We start from the raw sequence: 19,481 nt of genomic DNA, 5'->3' as shown, positions 1-19,481 counted from the left end.
AAGAACCACGAAGAAACTACACCAAGTAAGACCAGCCAGGGATTCCATGCCTCTGAGGTCCCTAGGAGCCATGGGGACAGGCAGTGGGTGGTGAGTACTAGGGCTAGGGTCAGGGAGGGGTTAGTGTTAGTGGGATGGAGCTTCAGTCTGGGAAGATGAGGAGGTCCTGAGGCTGGGCTGTTTTATTCCACTAATCATACACTCAAGAGAGGTCAAGATGGTCAATTAGATGGGACATGCATTTTACCACAGTACAAAGTCCTATTAAAAACAAATAAACCGGAGCAGACAGAGTCTCTATTCAGGGTCCCAGGGACACTAAGCCTGCTGCATGGATATTTGCTGACCATGCTCTCACAGGTGGTACTTTCTCTGCCATCAGAGTGAGCCCCTTGCTCAGGAATGCAGCTTTCCTAGGACCAGGGTCATGGCAGCCATTGGGATCTTTCACACAGGGCAGTCACATCTTGCCCCTCTACCACCTCTTCCTGAATATGGAGGAAAGGTTTGTTCTTGGGCCGATCCCTGAGGAATTCTTCCGATTTCTTTATCCTAAAACTGGTTTAACAGCACCCTCCATGCGTGGAACTAGATTTATCTTGTTTCTATCCAAAGAAATCTATGTAGTTATCCCAGAGACCTTCTCTACCATATCAATAGTAAGTAGGGTTACTTTTGTATGTAAAAAATATGGTTCCTCTATTAGAGAATTTATTGATAATCTCAATGAGCAAAAAATTGTCCAACTAGAAGAGGTGAAGCAGGCTTCCATCAAACAAATCCAGGATATGATTTAGTTGGAAAAGTCACAGCAGGTGGCTGGTTCAGAAGTGCCACAATTTTTTTGATGTCCAGATAAATAACATTGCTACGGCCTTGGAAGTTGCTTACCAGGAATGGCTACATGAAGTATACAAGGAAGCAAAGAGTCACCCGGATTATCTGTGAAAAGCCAACGTTCGTCGTCAGAGATTAAAACGCACACACACAGATAGCAGTGACAAAGATGAAGCACTTTATCGCAACTGCTGCTAGCTTATATAGAAAGTGAGAGTCAGTTATCTTAAACCAGGAAGCTCCCGGGGCCAATCATAGTAAAGGTCAGGTCATCACCTATGGTGCACGCACATCCGCCCTGCATAAGATTCATAGGGGGAAGACCGGAGGGCCAATGAGAAGGTTTTCAAAACAACTTGTTATCCACCCACTGGCAACTTGCCAGCCTGTCATGTTGCAATAGGGGCCCCTTATCTGAAAGGCCGGGGGGAGTTCTAGCCACCCACTGGCAATTTGCCCACCGCCATGTTTGAAAGGCCCAGGGAGGGGGAGTTCTCAGGGAGACTCCCAACAATCTGTACCTCTGTGCAGAATAGGATGCATCAAAAGGGACAAGAGCACATGAGAAACTGGTGGAGAAGCACGTGGTGCAGAGCATCTCTGCACAACAGAAAAAGGAGATGATTGCCAAGTGCATTGCAGGTCTCAAGCTGCTTGCAAAGAGGGCTCAAGCACAGCCAGTTACATAAATGTATCTGTCCCAACTAAGACAGCTATAAACTGTTGCTGAGTAAATGGAAACTAGTTGATGTGACACAATCTTTCTATATTGCTGTCTACTGAAATTACAGTTTACCTTTCCTAACACAGAAAAGTTCAAGTTTCTTTCAGTGAGAAAGCTAAATCTGTTGGCCAGATAGTTCTCATCATATCTCTACATTTTGAGTTGTTATCTGATCACTTTTGAAAAAAGCACTTGGCTTTTATTAAAACATATGGCCTGGTGATCGGTTACCAAGCTACAATTTAAATTTATAATTAATTCCATCATTGTGCAATAAAGTACTGATTAAAACAAGAAAAAATAAATAAATAAACCATCACACCTTGTCTCAGTGCTGCTCCTGAATGAAGTCTCCCTGGAGTGCACCCGTGCTGCCCCCAAAACAGTGTGGGCAGCCAAACTAATGGTCATTCGAGTGAATTTCCTAAGGTACCAAATAAAACACAGACACACAATTTACCTTTAATTCAAGCCCCAGGACGGCTCCTCTGCCCTCGGCCTCAAGCTCCCCAAATGGGAGAGTGAGTAGTGTCACAAGAGGCTGGCGACAGAGAGAGAGCTAGCAAGCTCAGAAGTGGACTTTTATTGGAGAGACTCTCATTCTTTAGAAATTTCCATCCAAAAAAGGTCAAGGGGGGCAGGTTTACAAGGACAGGTAAGGTAATTTGACCCCTGGGGCTGTAGGAAGGCACATCTACGCATGAAGACACATTTTGCTATGGGGGCAGCCATCTAGGGCCACTTGGATGTGATCAGATCATGGGAAGTAACCGACAAAGCCTCAACCAATCAGGGAAGGAAAACTCTGGTCACACAGCACAATGGCCTCCCATGCTCCAGGTCACTGTGGCCTGGATCCCAGAGACCAAGGGACCATGTGGGATGGGCAGCTGTCACTTCTTGTGTGTGTGGAGTGCCAGGCCCTGGCTGCATGGGGGGAATGTGGACCCAACAGGCCACCATCATGGTGCTCACTATTAGCAGCAGGACTGCAGGCCTACTAGATGAGAGACGGCTGGGGAGCACCCAGGGCAGGAAATGGGAAGGGCTCTCTGGGAGCAATGCCCTCTCATGAACAAAGCTCAGGCAACACCCTCTACTCTAGGTCTGAAGTGGCCCAGGGTCTTAAGGTCCCTGAAGCCTGTGCCCAGCACCTAGCTCAATGCAGGGGTCAGCAGGCCATGGAGAGTGTTTGGGGCTCATTTATTGGAAGCAGGTGGGCACATAGGAAGGGTCCACAGCTTGTGAGGACAGCAGTGGCATCATAACCTCATCTAGGATCAGCTTAGGCCTCTCTAGGGGACTGAGGCCGACACTGTGGCAGGGTTTCTTCAGGGAGCTTAGTCTCAGGGGTGAATACCAGAGCCCAACAAGGAGTATCTGGCACTGATCCTGCTTTAGACAAGATAACTTGGCTCCAGGGGTCCGGGGAACACGACCTTCTCAACTGCACACTACCTTCTGGGAAGGTCCTACCCTGTTCAGCCTGGCCTGGAAGCCCCAGGGCCACGTGTGCTGGACACATGCAGCTGGAACCAAAGCCAGGCAATGGCAGCAGGTCTGGTGGCTTTGTCACCCACTCCTGTTCCAGGCTCCCTGCTGCATCCAGTTTCCTGCTGTGCTGCAGACAGCCCCACTCAGGTCCACAAGGCCTAGAGACATGGTCGCCATCCCCTTGCCAGACAGTGACAATAAAGCATTTGACGCATCCTGTGTTTCCACAGCAGATGGTGAGTTGAGGCCCGGGGACTTCCCTAGACCCTGTGTCCCCATCTCACTCCCACAACCCCTCATGGAGGAGTAATTGGCCAAAGCAACCACAGCAAGAGGAGCATCAGCTTCAAAGCCTTTTGTGTTATTGTGGTGCTGGGGCTCGGATCCAGGGGTGCTCTACCACTGAGCCATACCCTTTATTTTGAAACATGGTCTCACCACGTTACTGAGATTACAGGCATGTGCCACCATGCCTGGGTTCAGTGCCTTTTAATACTAGCTTGAGCTGGACAAAAGGTCTGGTCCAGTTGCCATAATCCAGAACTGCCGGCACTTGATGCTAGAGGTCACCCCAGGAGTGACTGCACCCACCTTGGGACAGCATGGTGGACTCTACACACCATCCTGCCTCTCTTGCAAAAGAAATGCAGGAATTCATCACATTGTTTTTATACACTCAGGGGAGGGAGAAACATGTCTAAGAGGTGAAAACCCATGCTCAGATCCTCTCCTCCAGTCCCTCTGCTCAAGGGGATGGCTGGCACCCTTCCTCATGCAGGACCAGGCAAAACTAGGGACTGACGCCAAAGCCTTCCTTCCATGTACATCACACACTTCCTTCCACCCATGCTTCTTGAGTCATCAGAGCTGAGGGGGCAGTTATGTGCCTTGGGTTTAGAAGCTAAAGTGACTTTTAGATTTTCATGATGACACCTATAGATATAGCCAATCCCTTTACATTTCAGGAGGCCCTGCATAGCCAGTCCCCTTGATGGCAACTTTTATGCTGCTTCTGATCTTCTGTGATCACAGCTTGCTCATCTCCTATGCAGGTCTTTCTATTCCTGTTGAATACATTCCTAAAAGTAGAATTCTGAAAAATAAATGTCACCCACTTAAAATTTTAGTTACTCCTGCCAAACTGCCCTTCTAGAAGGTTGCACCGAGCTCGGGGGCTGTCTGGCCTTGGAGGAGGGTTGGAGACAACTGAGAATCACAGCTATGGCTAGTTGGGTTCTGATGGGCAACCTCTACCATCTGGGCTTCTCCCCCATGCTTTGCTGATATATTTCAGAGCAGGGATCCTATGTCAAGATTTGGAACTCACAAGATGCCCTCATTCCACTCCGAGTACTTTCCCATGTGATTCCTATAAAGGGGACCTCATCTCAGCCTAGTGTGCCCAAATAGGTTTCATCACCTCCCTTTTGTACACCAACTGCAGTTGCAGGTGAGGCTAAGTGACCTGTGAGAGATCAACTCACTGGAGAACAGGAAAGGGCTGGGCTCTGGGCTCACCTCTGACCCATCTGTCCCACCAGGCACCAAACTACTGGGTTAGCTAATAACCATAGATCCTCAGGGTATGGGGACAGGGAAGGATGCTACTGAAGTTACAGTCATGAGATCCAGTGGGTAGGTCAGAAAGGGAAGCAGAACGAGCTGGCATTCTCAGGGTACAAGGAGGGCCAAGGGAGCCTGGAGCCTGATCATGGCTGTGCTTGGGGTCTTTGCGGGTGCAGAGCATGAGGCCTGGAGAATGGACATGAACTTGCTGTTGGACAGTGAAGTTTGGGCATGAAGCTTGGACCACAGACTCCTCGATGTGGCCATGGCACACAGATGCTGAATTCCACTGGAGGCAGGGCATCCAGGATAGTGTCAGGAACTGGGTGTGGGCCTAGGTCTTTTACCAATGGAAGGAGCGCCCAGGACATCATCTCTGACAGGGGCATCTTGAGGGGCACATGCATAGAGACCTTCCCAAAAAATGGCAGCCACTCCCTGGGCATCTGCCAATAGAGCTTATATAAACAAAGTCCAGCAGGCTTCTGGGAATCCCACACATGTGTGGAAGACACTGGCCCACTCACAGAGCCTTGCCAGAGGGCTTTCTGTAGAAGAACCTGGTACCAGGACCAGTTTCCCAACACTCTCTTTCTAGTTTCCCATGCCCTCCCTGGTGTCCTGAGCTCTCTGTGGAGGGTGCAGGGAGCACTGATGCTCAGTTCTGTGCAGTCAGGCAGGGCCTTATCATCCATGGCAAATCAGTTCAGCCATTCCAGAGTCACTCTGCCTGGACTCAATACAATCTCCGACTTTCACCCGAGTCGTTGTGCACTGGAACCCTGTGTCCTGACCAGCATCAGGAAGGCAGGTGCTAGCTGGAGCCTTTAGGTGGAGGCTGCTGGCACAGGAGGTTTCCTACTGCAGGCTCCAGCATCCTGGAAGATCCTTTTGCCTGCTGTCCACAATCTGGCTCTTGGAGTCTGGGGCTATCCCTCAAGTCCATTGCCCTCCACCTGTGGAACCAGGATGTCTCAGCAGAAGAGCTGGACTTCATGGCTTGCTGATACAAGCAGTGGCTCAGAATGCCAGCTGGAAGTCAAACAGGGTGGGTCCTACTTTCCATCTCTCTCAGCTCAAGGTCATCTTCTCAGAGATGCTTTGGCAACCATTCTGATGAGCCAGCTGCTCTCCAGAATAAGATCTTGTTTTATCATTGTCTTCCACACCTGGATGCTGGTGCTCTGGGTACCTCACAGACATATCTGCTAGCACATGTGTCCAGCACACAGATGCTCAGCAAGAACCCCTACAGACTGACCCCTTCCCCAGCCTCCAGCCCATATACCCTACCCCTTCTCTCAGGCACCTTTGGAATGGATCAGTCCTCTATACTGACGTTCTCTTCTCCCTTCCTGTGGGGAGCCACTCCAAATGCACCACGGGGATCTGAAAGATCACTGTAGTCTGGTGTGGTAGTGCCATGACTCGTAACTCAGGCTTTTCCTTCACTCAACTGTGGTCCCAGGAGTGGCCCTAGGAGTAGGCAGCACCCAGAGAGGTTGAGCTACACTCACCTCTTCCCTTGTAATCCTACCCCTTGCCTCATTTGAATGGCTTCCTCCCAATAAAAGGGCTCAGCACGTGCTCTTCTCTCTCTTTCCACGGACTCCTGAGGTCAGAGGAGCCATCATCAGACCCAAAGAAAAAGGCATTTCTCTGTCTCTGCGTGATGATTTCGTGCAGGCCAGTTCACCTGGAGTGACCCTGAGTGTTTAGTCGTGAAACGCAAAACCCTCCCTTTGTAGAAGCACCTGGTCTGGAACAGAGATGGAGAATTTTCTCGACAGTGTGGGGCTCTCTAGCTGAACTGGTTCTTCCTATTGCAGCCTGGGCAAGTTCCCTAATCTCCTTTCTGAGCAAAGGAGAAAAATGACCTGCCTGCCTCTCAAGGGCCTGGGTTGATCAGTCAGTATCTGCAAAGTGCTCACAGTATGAGCTGTCTACTTCTTAATTAAGGAACTGAATAGAAAACAATTATTCCCCTAGGGAAGACATTCTCCATGCAAACGCCCAGTGTGGTGACATTCAAGATGGCAGAGTAGTGGAAGCCACATTTCCAGTTGCTCTGTGACTCAGAATTCAAGCTGTGGGAAATATGGGATTTCAATAAAATTCAACATTGAACAGTCAAGAGTGTCTTAGAGACTCAGAAATTAGGGTGCACTGAACAAAGAAAAAAGAGTATGTTGGAACCAGGCTAGCTGCAGCAGCCATGCTGGTTCACCACAGAGGGGAGGGAGAACACAGATAGAAATGCGATGGACAAATTTGGCACAGAAAGTCTTATAGATCAGAAAGGCAGCCCAAACTTAGCTGATCCAGAGCCTGCACAGATAGCCATCTGGTGTTTGAAAGGTGCACTGTTTCTCAACTGGCCATGGACAACTGAGGTGAGAACCATTTCAAGGAGGCCACACTGATGCTTGGTGCTGTGGAATGGGAGACCATAGCAAACACTGTCCTGGAAAGTGCCTAACATATGGCCCAGGGTGTACCCAGCAGAATGTGAGTGAAACAGGCACAGAGATTGTATCCCGGGCAATTCAAGGAAGGGATACAGAGGGGAGCCCAACTCGCTTTCCTTTTGAGTCTGGCAGATTATGTGACCAGTGGAAGTGGGTTGGGAATCTGAACAGGTGGGTGTGAATACACTCAGGGACTCATCCCAGGAAGGCTGTGTTTGAGGGCAGCATGGCGTGTGGAAGGCCACCCCCAACAACAATGGCCCTGTAAACAGAATTCTTGGGAAGCTCCTGAAATCCAGACCCAGACTCCCAGCAGAGATTGGCAGCTGCCAGGCCCTTGGGGTGTGACCATCCATTCTTTTGTTGTTGTTGTTGTTTTTTAATTTTTATTGTTGGTTGTTCAAAACATTACATAGTTCTTGACATATCATATTTCACACATTTGATTCAAGTGGGTTATGAACTCCCATTTTTACCCCGTATACAGATTGCATTGTTTAATTTTTAATTTGTTTTAATGAGTTATCCATGAGAGTAGAATTCATTTATGCACTATGATATATCATACATAGATGGGGTGTAATTTCTCATTTTTCTGATTATACATATTGTAGAATTACATAAATCTCACACACACACACACACACACACACACACACACACATGGTAATAATGTCTGTTTCATTCTACTGTCCTTCCTATTCCCATATCCCGTCCCCTCTCCCTTCACTCCCCTCTACCTAATCTAAGGTAACTATTCTTCCCTAGTGTTCCCCCACTTATTGTGAATTATCATCTGCATATCAGAGAAAACATTCAGCTCTTGGCTTTTTGGGATTGGCTTATTTCACTTATCATGATATTCTCCAACTTTATCCATTTACTGGTAAATGCCATAATTTCATTTCTCTTTAAAGCTGAGTAATATTTCATTCACTATATATACCACATTTTCTTTATCCATTCAGCTATTGAAGGACACTAGGTTGGTTCCATAATTTAGCTTTTTTGAATTGAGCTGCTATAAATGTTGACGTGGCTGTGTCACTGTAGTATGCTGATTATAAGTCCTTTGGATATAGACTGAGGAGTGGGATAGCTGGGTCAAATAATGGTTCCATTCTGAGTTTTCTGAGGAATCTCCAACCACTGTGGTTGCACCAATTTGCAGTCTCATCAGCAATGTATGAGTGTACTTTTTTCCCCACATCCTCACCAACATTTATTGTTGCCATAGAGAACTCAAAAAAACTTGACACCAAGAAAACAACCCCAAAATTAAATGGGCTAAGGAACTGAACAGAGGAAGAAATACAATCAATCAATAAATATGTGAAAAAAGTGTTCATAATTTCTAGCAACTAGAGAAATGCAAATCAAAACTACTCTAAGATTTCTTTTTTTTTTTTTTTTTTACTCTAAGATTTCATCTCACCCCAGTCAGAATGGCAATCATCAAGAATACAAGCAACAATAATTGCTGGTGAGGATGTGGTGACCATTCATTCTTGTTGATAATTTTGACCACTTCAGTGGAGACCATTCCTTCATTTTTCATTAAGAATATTCGTGTGTGTGTGTGTGTGTGTGTGTGTGTGTGTGTGTGTATGTGTGTGTGTGTGTGAGCACGCACACGCGCATCCTTGCTGGCCTGGTTGGTTTATGGACATATATACATATACATATTTCTTTCTTTTTTCTCACTTTCAGCATTTCTTAATGTTATTTTTTCTTGCCGTGTCTTTTGAGGGTTAACGGTTTTGTTTTATTTTGTTTTTGTTTCTTTCTCTCCTTTTGTCTCCCACTAATAGGAAATTCTTTATTCTTTATTCTTTACTTTGTTTTTCCTCCTTCTTTCTTATAATCATAACCTGATATATTTCTTTTGCATTTTCTCTGTTCACATTTTGAACATTGTGAACTCTCTTCTATCTTCCTATTAAATTTTCTTTTCTCTTAATGAACCATATTTGACCATCTTTTAGATCTAATTCAGTTATAAAACTTCTGCCCCCACCACTCATGTTGCATTATTGCTGCTGTAGATAACATAATTGACTCACCTGCTGTTTGCCTTACTGCCAAATCTAATTCTAGTTATTGTTGTTTTTGCTTTTGGCAATTTCTGACTCTGCCCTGGAAACTTCCAGAGTGACTAGGTGAGCTCTAGTCACATCACTGTGACAAGGTCCAAGCCATTGTCCTCCCACTTCTCAACAGGTGCTTCCTACATCATTTTCTCAAGGATATGTGTTTTTTTATACTTATGGATAATATTTATTAGAACAGAAGTATATAAACCAAGAGCATCAGGAAAAGATATGTATCAGGAGGAATCCAGAGACGTCGGGCACAGGCTTTTGACCATTTCCCCACCTGGGGCCATACAGGACATGCTTTCTCTTTAGCAGTAAAGTATGTGGACATGTGCAGAATGTCTCTGCACACACAGAGAAAACTGTTCAAGCTTTTGGGTCTGAGGCTTTTATTGAGAGCCAGTCACAAGAGACATCATGCTACATGACAGTCACAGCCACTGAAACTTAGTGTCCCAATGATGAAACCGGACACACATCAAGTATGCTGATGTATGTGCAAAGCAATCCTGACAGGCTGAAATGACATGGCCCATTTCTCCAGGTATATAAAACATCATGGTCAACCACTAACTTAACAACACTCAAAGGCCACATTACCAGGGGTTGGCCAAATGTCAGTCATGATTCTAGGTTTCCTTGAAGACATACAAGGATTGAACGGCAAGACCTACTCAGGAAACACTTTCCTCACACTCCACACATGCTATTTAAAATTCAACAGTGTCCCTTATATGGGGGATTGTATGCGTAAACTCTTACATGTATCAAGATCACATCTAGTCTCTGGTTGAACTGAGATTTGAATCTATGGTGGGTTTTTGCTCACTTAAGCTGTACTGCCTTCTCACTTTGAGTATTTACAGATCATCCAATCCATTTTTATGAGCAAAACCCCTACTTGAGTATAAATTAGTCTGAGCCATCCTCCCACTCTGCTGGGGGCATATAAAGATGTCTTAGGCTCATTCATATCCAACCTCCCTATGGCCTCTGTCTTTGCAGAGCTATTTTCCCCAGGTGTGTGTCTATAAGTTCATCATGACATTTACAGGTGTTACAATGTTGCTGCTTTTGCATAAAAGTATTAAGTAGATAGTTCATGCATTGGCCGGGGGGAGCATGGTGGGTCAGGCATGATAGCACACACCTGTGATCCCAGCTACTCAGAAGGTTGAGGCAGGAGGATCACAAACTTGACTCCAGCCTAGACAATTTAGTGAGACCCTGTTTCAAAATAAAAAAGAGAGTACTTGCCTAGCATGTGTGAGCCCCTGCCCTAGATTCAATGCCTTGTGCAAAAAAAAAAAAAAAAAAAAAAAGCATTATGATACCTATAGACCTGAATTTCCTATTGGTATTACCTATTTTAAAAAGAAAATTGAGGGGGCTGGGGATGTGGCTCAAGTGGTAATGCACTTGCCTGGCATGCGTGGGGCCCTGGGATCGATCCTCAGCACCACATAAAATAAAGATGTTGTGTCCATTGAAAAACTGAAAAATAAATATTAAGAAATTCTCTCTCCTCTCTCTCTCTCTCTCTCTCTCTCTCTCTCTCTCTTTAAAAAAAGAAAGAAAACTGAAAAGGAATAAATTGCAAATTATTCTGGGTTAGAAAAGCCTGATCTTTTAAAAAATCCACAAATGGAAGCAAAATTTGTAATCAAATTTTAAATTATCATGACAAAATTCTAAATATGAGCAAAAGTAAGGTGAGTAATATGCTGAACTCCCATATAATCATTACTCAGATTAAACACTTATCACTACATGGCCAATCTTGTTTCAATTCGACTTTTATTCATTATCCATTTGTATCCTAAAATATAGTGGCTTTTAAAAATGCACAAACATATCAGCACTGTGGTGCACACCTGTAAACCCTCCCAGCTCAGGAAGCTGAGAAAGGAGGATCACAAGTTCAAAGCTAGCCTCAGCAAAAAAAAAAAAAAAAAAAAAAAGAAAGAAAGAAAGAAAGTGAGGCACTAAGCAACTCAGTGAGATGCTGTCTTTAAATAAAATGCAAAATAGATCTAGGATGTAAGGAAAAATAATAAGGGAGGCACAGAGACAAGGTGCAGAGGCAGGAAAGTGGCTGCTTACACAAGTAATCACGTTTATTTAAACCAATAGGTTACATTAGGTCATTAGTACCATAACTACATTATTAAGGTTGCTTATTCTGCAGTTACATTCACAGTTACAATATGCAATGTAAGGAGCTTTGTGCAGTTTTAAAGAAATTCCATTGTATAAAGGTACTATTACATGGACAGATTTAGGTTCAGTGAAACATTGTGTTTTTTTAACAAGAGAGTCCCTATATTCCCAGGAGCTGTGTGCCTGAGATGAAGGTCAAAGCTGATAAGAGCTACTTCATGAAGGACACTGCTACAGCAGCCAGGCATCCTGTGTCTTTATACAGAAGTTTCCCAGCAGCCAAGCATTCTGAGCCTTTGCACAGAAACTTCCTAGTTACCAAGCATGCCACAATCACGAAGTTTATCAGAGTCCCCAATCCCAAACACAGAATCCCTACACTAAGGATATGGCTCAGTAGTGGAGTGCCTCTGAGTTCAATCCCTGGTACCCACCCCCCCCCAAAAAAAAAGTGCACAAACACTACCATTATTTCATTTACAAAATAATGATAATATCTTATGTTTTTGTTAGCTTTTTTGTCACTGTCACTAAAAGACCTGACAGGAACACATAGGAAGAAAAGCTTATTTTGGTTCATGGTTGTAGAGGTTATTTCTCGGACCAGCTGACTACATTGTTCTGGGCCCACAGTGAGGCAGAATCTCATGGCGGAAGGTGTGGCAGAGGAAAGCAGCTCTGACATGGCAGTCAGAAGCAGAGAGAGCTCCTTTCACCAGAGACAAAATAGAAACCCCAAAGGCATGCCCCCAGTGACCTACCTCATCCAGGGAATCCTACCTGCCCACAGTTACTGCCTAGTTAATCCATATGAGTAGATGAATCCACTGATTAGGTCACAACTCTCATCATCTGATCATTTCATCTGTGAAAATTCTTGTATTATCTTATACTTAAGCTGTTGGGGGACATCTCATATCTAAACCATAACATTCTATCCTGGCCCCCAAAAGTTCATGCCAACTTCACAATGAAAAACACATTCAGTCAATTTCCCAGAGTCCCCAGAGTCTAAACAGTCCCAGCAATGCCCAAAAGTCCGAGTCCAAAATTTTCTTTGAGGTTCAAGGCAAACTTTTTCCCTGCAAATATGTACATTTTTCCAGAAGCAGGATCTCTAAAGTAGATGCATCAGGGCAGTTATCAAGAGCCCTGCACTTTACAGAACACCCTTTGCTTGTGGGCAAAGAAGTAAGCTCTGGGAGGCAGCCTGCTGGAGATGGGTGACTGTGCTGTCCGCTGATACACCAGAAGAGCTGGTATTATGTGCCACGGATTCTGACAGTTGAAGTAGGAGGAAGTTAGTTTTTGTAGCTATTTATGGAGTTGGTCCAATGAAAGTGCCAGCTGATGGTCTACCTATCATAGCCATCTACAACAGCTTTCTACAACACCTGGGTTTCTTTAGAAACTGTGAAGAGACACTTGGTAGATGAGAAAGGGGAGCTTTTGCAAGTAACCCCCGCCACCTGCACCCCAGGTCCAGGATCTGCACAGTGCCCGGCCAGTGCCTTCTAGTCCTCAGAGCAGTGACTCCCCAGGCTCCCCAGGCTGAGTGCTGGAGGACAGCACAGGCCGGGCCAAGGAGGGGCTGTCATCAAGAGCTGGGGCTGGGTGAGGAAGGCTGAGGCTCCTGGCAGAGACAAGGGAGCAGTGTCATGCAGAGGCAAGGCAAGGGGATACACCCGGAGCCTTGAAAGAGTTTCCTGTTTCCTGAGAGGAGTGTCTGCAGAAGTCAGCTCCATATATGGTCTCCTGTGGGAAGTGGAGAAAAACTTAATTTTAGTCATAAAAGGAAGGCTTACGGGGAGGAGGCGGCAGGGCTCTGGATGCAGCACCCAGGGCTGTAGATGCGGCACCCAGCTCAGAGACCCTGCCTGCCTCACTTGGCAGCTGCATCAGGTGTAGAAATTGTTACAGGCTTGGGAGGGGCTCCTCAGAGGGCGTGTCATAAAGATATGTGCCACAGTGGCCCTTATTCTGCCAGGAAGACACTGCATCTTTATGTCACGGTGGCTGGAGCCCTATGTGTGGGGTAAGTGTGGTCCTCTCTCAGGTTGTGGCCCATGTTGCTGTCTGCCTTTGGACAAGTGTTAATCCTGTTGTGGTTTCTCATTTGCTGAGCCTTCAGAGGCCTGCTGTTAGCCCACAGAACTGTCATTGCCATTCTAACTTGGGCTCCATCCCAGGCTCTGTTCATTAGTGTTTCTTGCTGAGACCTGTGCAGCTTTGCCTAAGCCTGCTGCAGGTTTTCTCCTGTGAATGCATGGCCCCTGAAGCCCACCCAAGTGACTCAACCTTGGCCAGCTCAGGTCTGAAAGGTGGAGTACTCCTCAGGCTCCTGGGCATGAGGGGGCTGCAAGCCAGTGGCTGAATGAAACCCACTGAGTTCCAATGTCCATCCTTCTGGCTGTTCACCTGTGGATGGCTCTGCAGGGCTGGTGCTCAGCACACTGACACATATCCTGACAGCCTAGCAGTGACCATCCCCCCATGGGTATTGGGAATGAAATCAGAGAGGAGGGAGGGGGGGGCTCAGAGCCCTGTGGCACCACTTCTTAGCCCTGTATCCTGAGGCAAGAGTCCCTGTTTCTCTGGGCCTCCATTTCTTATTAATAAAATGGTAATGTCAGCGGTTCTTACCACGTGATTGTTCTTCCACAGTTGTGTGTCTCATTGATGCATGATTTATCTTTTAAATTTTTATTTTTTATTTTTCTGGCAATGGGGATTGAGCCCAGGGGACTCTACCACTGAGCTGCACCCTCAGCCCTTTTAATTATATTTTGAGACAGACTTTCACTAAGTTGCTGAAGCTGGCCTACAACTTGCATCCTCCTGCTTCAGCCTTCCCAAGTTGCTGGGATTACAAGCCCCCAGCAAGCTGACACAGTTTTTACAGAGTGAGACTTGATTTTGATGAAGATGCTCCACACACACACAAAGCACCCTGTAGTCTACCAAGGCAGACATGGAGACTCTGCTTTGGAAGCTTCCAGCAAGTGTTTCAGGTTCTAGCAAATCTGAAGTAGCAACCCTGAAAATCCTCTGCTTCTAGGAACTACACACATGAAGTACATGTCTGGGCTGGCCAAAAGGACAGGACACCTCCAGGATCCAGGAAGGAGGAACCTGGCTGAGGGATGGTGGGCTCAGAAGCCAACACTGCATGCAGCCTTGGGCATGGCTGCCACTTGTAAGATCCTGGCAGCATGAGTGCTACAGGGAAGAGGACATAAACTGACGAGATACATAGGACTGGAGACTAGAATTGGAAGCACACATGGAGTCTGGATTTCCAAGATTGCAAATTCAATGAGAATGTTCTCCTAAAACTTCCTACCTAGCAGCAAGAGATGAGAAGGAAGCTCACCTCTTTGAGGAATGAAGGGGAAGGAAACACTTGCTCCTAAGAACCAGGACGAACGCCCTCATGTTGGTTTAGGATTTATGTCATCCACACCTTAGAGGCAGTCCAAGCCACATAGTTATACGGAAAGTATAACTACTACTCCAGGAGGATCAGCAGGACCAGTGAGACCCAGAAGGCCTTCAGCTCCATCCCCCAAAGAACAGCCCTGGATTGTCCATGCTAAGAGATGTCACATCCAAAAATGGCATCAGCAGACAGCCCTCTCCTAAAGTCAAGATGATACATAAACCTCAAGTATATAGAAAAAGTACCATGGAGAACATGGAGAAAATAAGAGGAAGGGATTACTAACTATGAAAGCCAAAAAATCAATGGTGCTGAAAACCAAAAATACAATAGAATTAGCATCAGTTAAGCTAAATATTCTTTGAAAAGATTAACCTAACAGGGAAATCTTCAACATGCAAAACAAGACAAAGCAGAGAAAAGGCATAAATAAAGAACACTAAGAATAGAAAAGGAGCCAAGTGAAGATCAAATGAGGGAATTCAATAATTAAGAGTGGGAAGGGGTGGACTTGTTCAGTGCATACTGTAAACATGCATTGAAACATCACACAAAACCCATTAATATGTAAAGCTAATGCATGCTGATCACAAAATTTAAAAAGGAAAAAATAAACAGGAACAATTAAAATGAATAAGATAAAAGAAAAAAGGTAGCCATAATTACACTCCAAGAATTTATATATTATTAAAAGTTTCTCAATACAATGAAAAGGATTGAATATATGAGAAATCACTGAAGGAGATGAAGGACTTAGACTTACAACTTACAATCACTTGATTTCTCTCAATCTGTTTTTACTCTTATACTATGGGGAAGAAATGGTTTCTTTGTGGAAACTTCTATGGACTGAAATAGATGCATGAAACACTTAGGATTGTGCTTGTTCCTCACTAAATGTTGATTTTATTTTTTTGCAAGAATATCCATTACATCCTTATAATACTAAAAAAGTGGGAAAACATTTTTAAATATTTATTAAAACACTTATTGATAAGGAAATGATTAAATAAGCCACAGAAGATATATAGGATCTAGTATTCTGGACCTGAGATTAAAAATGAATACATTCTATTTGTAGCAAAAAGATCCCCTACATGTCTTGTTTTATGCAAAAAAAAAAAAGGAAATTGCAGAGTAGTATATAGTGGAAGATACTATTTATATTTCAACAACAGACAGGGAGAGAGATTGAAGGGACAACTGGGATGGCAGTGAAGGTTGATTTGGGTGGGTAAAGGAAAATTTTTATCCTTATTTTTGAATTTTCACAATGAAAGTGGTTGGTATAATATAGGGGGTAAATTTTTAAAATTTTAAAATACTTTTAAAATAACTAGATATTTACTGAAGTTTCCTGGGGAGGAGTCTGCAAGGCTGTATTACAATACATTCAGCAAAACCTCCTTAATACCCTTTCAAAGGGAAAATTCATTATAGCCAAACTATGGAACCAGCCTAAGTGATCATCAACAGATAAATGGGTAAAGAAAATGTGGTATATATACACAATGGCGTTTTACCCAGACATAAAGAAAAAATGAAATTATATTATTTTCAGGAAAATTAATACAAACTAGGTACCATCATGTTAAGTGAAATAAGCCAAACTCAGAAGGTCAAGGTCAAGGGCCCTCTGTTTTCTCTCATTTGTGGAAGTTAGAGAGGAAAAAGCAAAACAAAAAAAAAGAGAGAGAGAGAGAGAGAGAGAGAGAGAGAGAGAGAGAGAGAGAGAGAGAGAGAGAGAGAGAGAGAGAGAGAGAGAGAGAGAGAGAGAGAGAGAGAGAGAATGGAGTGGGAATCTCATGAAAATCAAAGGGAGATCATAAAGAAAAGGGGCTAGGGGATGGGAGGTGAGGCGGGAGGGGAGAAATGCTGGGGGTGATATTGACCAAATTACATTGCTATATTGTGTGCATGTATGAAAAAGTAAAAATAAATCCCGTGGTTATGGACAACTCTAATGCACCAACAAAAAATGTGGAAAAAACTCCTCAGACCTGCCCTGCTTCCCAACATTCCTCTCCACCCCTCTTTGCTGTGTCACACTCTTCTTTCCCTTTTCCACCAACAGGTAAAGTTTCTTTGCCATACCTTCATTGTTGTCCCCAGTTTTTTTAAAGTCAAGTCTAGTTCAAGTGCTCAGGCAACACTGAATAGATTTGACTTACTGCTATGCACCCACCACTATAATCAACATGTCATATTTACTTCGTCTAATTTTTTTTTTATTGGTCGTTCATAACATTACATAGTTCTTAATACATCATATTACACGGTTTGAATCAAGTGGATTATGAACTCCCGCTTTTACCCCGTATACAAATTGCTGTATCACATCAGTTACCCTTCCATTGATTGACATATTGCCTTTCTAGTGTCTGATGTATTCTGCTGTCTGTCCTATTGTCTACTATCCCCCCTCCCCTCCCCTCCCCTTTTCTCTCTCTACCCCTTCTACTGTAAATCATTTCTTCCATTTGTATTCTCTTGACTTACCCCTCCTTTCCTCTTATATGACATTTTGTATAACCCTGAGGATCGCCTTCCATTTCCATGCAATTTCCCTTCTCACTCCCTTTCCCTCCCACCTCTCATTCGTCTAATTTTTTTTTAAACAAAAAATAAGATGTCATAGGATCAAAATTGAGAAACTTAGATTTGGGTAATTTTACTAAAGTGCTGGTGAACCCAGACCTGTCCTTACGCATCTTGGGGTGCAGCTCGGCATCTGAGCCCCCTTTTTAGAGCGCCTTTGACCTCTTTGTTGCGAAGGCTGTAGATGAACGGGTTCAAGGTCGGTGTGACCACTGCATACACCACGCTGGCCAGGCGGTCGTAACGCGCGGAGTAGGCGGATGAAGGTCGGAAATACACCGACAGGACAGAGCCAAAGAAAAGCGACACCACCACCAGGTGGGCCCCGCAGGTGGAGAAGGCACGGCGACTGCCTCCTGCCGACCGCACTCGAAGCACCGCGACTAGGATGTGCGCATAGGAAAGCGACACAAGAAGCAGAGGGGTCAGCACCACCGCCAGGCCCTCGGAGAAGATGGCAGTCTCTGCAGTGGACGTGTCTGAGGTCGCCAAGCTCAGCATCACCATCATGTCACAAAAAAAGTGACGCACGGGGGCAGAGTGGGGGTAGGAGAGCGCGGAGATGAGCAGGGTGTGGAGCAGCGAGTGCAGGTGGGCCACCGCCCAGGACGCACCCACCAGCGCCCTGCAGCGCCAGGGTGTCATGACCGCAGTGTAGTGCAGTGGCCGGCAGACCGCCACCGCGAGGTCGTAGGACATGGCCGCCAGGAGGTAGCTCTCGGTGATGCCCAGAGCCACAAAGAAGTACATCTGGGCAAAGCATGCTTGGAAGGATATGGCCTGAGCTGGGTGGAGCAGGCTGATCAGCAGTCGGGGGACTGTGACCGTGGTAAAGCAGGCATCCACAAAGCTCAGATGACCCAAGAAGTAATACATAGGGGAGCACAGAGCCCCATCGGACCTCACCAGTACCACCATGCTCAGGTTGCCCATGGCATTGAGCAGATAGACGCTGAGGAAGAGCAGGAACAACACTGGATGGGCGACTGTGTCATCCATCAGGCCAAGGAGGAGGAACTCGGGGCCGGATGTGAGGTTGACCAGAGCCATGGAGTATCTGGCCAGGTGGGAATGCTGAGAAGTGAGAAGAGACAGCAGGTCTAAGTTCTGAGGAACCCCAGGGGTACTTCCTGTATGTTGATGTTCCATATGTAAATTTTTTTACACATCGGGATCACAGAGTATTTACAAAAATTTAGATTTTTGCTTGCTAAAACAGATTGAAAACCACATTGCTCACTGATCCTAATTTTATGAAGAAACCACATATCACAAGGGTGTTTTAAGGTAATGATTGGAAGTCTCAAGTTTTGTTGTCATACCTGATTTTGAGTCTTCACTTTACTAATAAGGTAGTATGTGCTCTCAGTTCCTTCTTCTTTAATGAGGAAAATACTAGTTTCTATCTTTGGACTTGGTAATGAGGATAAAGTGAATAGTAAATTTAAAATTGTTAACACAGTGCCTGACACATAATAAGTTGTATAACTTTTATCTGTCCACTCATCATTAGTCTATCATCATCATCATCACCTATTTAGTGAAAGAGTTAGGACCCAGGCCATATAAATATTAATCTAAATCTCTTCACCAGACACCTTACTGTATTTGCCATTCATTTCCACCACTCATTATGTGCTAATTCACAAATCAACCATTTTTTTTTTTCTGTAAAGTATCATGTAGTAAATACTTTAGGCTGTGGGCCATACAGTTTCTGTTGTAACCACACCACTCTGATTTTTGTGGTGCAAAAGCAGTGGCCCACAATAAGCAAATGTATGGCCATGGCCATGTTGTCATAAAACTTTATTTACAAAACAGGTGGAAGACTGGACTTTCCCAGTCAGGCATGATTTGTTGACCCTGGTATAGGATACTGTGGGAGACTGCAAGATGGAAGAGTCTCAGCTTCTACCCTCAGTTAGATCTGGAGCAACATGCTGAGTATCTTAGTATGTTTCTAATTTCATGAACCACATTGGAGTAAATTATTCTTCCTGGAGGAGCTTGGGAAGAACTAAAGAAAAAGGGGTGGGACTTGAATCAGGCCCTGAAGAATGAATAGGAGTTTATGAAATAGACATGCTCTGGTGTAG

General features: G+C 44.9%; 1 protein-coding gene and 1 pseudogene across 1 annotated transcript; one reads left to right on the top strand and one right to left on the bottom strand.

Moving 5' to 3' along the window:
* Nucleotides 1–348: 348 nt before the first annotated feature.
* Nucleotides 349–1,526, top strand: LOC144256160 (ATP synthase peripheral stalk subunit b, mitochondrial pseudogene; annotated as a pseudogene).
* Nucleotides 1,527–17,487: 15,961 nt separating this feature from the next.
* Nucleotides 17,488–18,432, bottom strand: LOC144255736 (olfactory receptor 1L4-like). Its single transcript, XM_077800550.1, has one exon. The coding sequence runs from the start codon at nt 18,430–18,432 to the stop codon at nt 17,488–17,490; it is 945 nt and encodes a 314-aa protein (XP_077656676.1).
* Nucleotides 18,433–19,481: the final 1,049 nt, after the last annotated feature.

The sequence above is a fragment of the Urocitellus parryii genome, chromosome 7 (genome assembly GCF_045843805.1).
Source record: "Urocitellus parryii isolate mUroPar1 chromosome 7, mUroPar1.hap1, whole genome shotgun sequence".
NCBI lineage: Eukaryota > Metazoa > Chordata > Mammalia > Rodentia > Sciuridae > Urocitellus > Urocitellus parryii.
Note: the sequence above shows the minus strand (reverse complement) of the source record. Positions and strands in the feature narration are given on the sequence as shown.

Excerpts from the sequence above, each read along its gene's own strand:
- LOC144255736 (XM_077800550.1), bottom strand. The coding sequence starts at position 18,432 with ATGGCTCTGGTCAACCTCACATCCGGCCCCGAGTTCCTCCTCCTTGGC.